Source organism: Cicer arietinum, unplaced genomic scaffold, assembly GCF_000331145.2.
Source record: "Cicer arietinum cultivar CDC Frontier isolate Library 1 unplaced genomic scaffold, Cicar.CDCFrontier_v2.0 Ca_scaffold_6058_v2.0, whole genome shotgun sequence".
NCBI lineage: Eukaryota > Viridiplantae > Streptophyta > Magnoliopsida > Fabales > Fabaceae > Cicer > Cicer arietinum.
This window is the reverse complement of record NW_027339705.1, coordinates 1-922: the sequence shown is the minus strand read 5'-3', so window position 1 is coordinate 922 and position 922 is coordinate 1. Positions and strand designations below refer to the sequence as shown.

The following is a 922-nucleotide window of genomic DNA, read 5'->3' as shown; positions in this document are numbered from 1 at the left end:
TAAAATATAGTTATAAAAATAGTAGTGTGGGTGATTCAATTTTGACTTAGTCAAAATTGGTTTGGTCATTGTTCACTCTAAGACAAACATTTCTACGAATTTTACTTAGTCAATAATAAAAATCCAAATAATAAATTATTTAATATGAAAATACTTTATCAAATAATTAAACATCCAAAGAATAATTATCTTACTATCGTCACACTAAATTAATAAAAGGATAAACAAAACTAACGATTTATAAACAAAACTAACGATTTTAAATTAATTAATTAAAAAAGGGTGTTACAATACTTACCCCCTTAAAATAGTTTCGTCCACGAAACTAAGAGGTTTCTAGAAGGTCTGAGTAAAGCTCTCTCATCTTCTCTTCCAACTCCCAAGTAGCATCCCCAGTCGTCTGGTTCCAAATCACCTTAACCAATGGAATTTCCTTTCCCCTCAAATGTTTGGTAGTTCTGTCGGCGATGCTTATCGGTGGGACCTCGAAAGTAAAATTCTCCTTCAATTGAATATCATCTGGCGCAATAATATGGGATGGATCTGCAATGTACTTCCTCAATTGTGATACATGGAACACATCATGTAAATTAGCTAAATTCGGTGGTAAAGCAATTTGATACGCCACTGGACCCACACGTCGAAGAATTTGGTATGGTCCAATAAACTTCGGAGTAAGCTTTTTAGTCTTCAATGCCCTACCAACTCCAGTAGTAGGCGTCACTCTCAAGAATACATGTTCATCCTCCTGAAACTCCAAGGGTCTGCTATGTCGATCAACATAACTCTTCTGCCTGCTCTGTGTTGTTCTCACCCGCTCTTGGATCTGACGCACCTTCTCTGTTGTCTGTTGCACCAACTCTGGCCCTACAATTAAGTTTTCGCCATCCTGATACCAACACAAGGGAGTTTGACACTTGCG

General features: G+C 36.9%; 1 protein-coding gene across 1 annotated transcript; it reads right to left on the bottom strand.

The window, feature by feature from the left end:
- Positions 1–325: 325 nt before the first annotated feature.
- On the bottom strand, positions 326–867 carry LOC140919202 (uncharacterized; the record flags this gene model as incomplete). Its single annotated transcript, XM_073364790.1, has 1 exon — positions 326–867. A coding segment is annotated over one exon (542 nt), but the record flags the coding sequence as incomplete, so codon positions are not given.
- Positions 868–922: the final 55 nt, after the last annotated feature.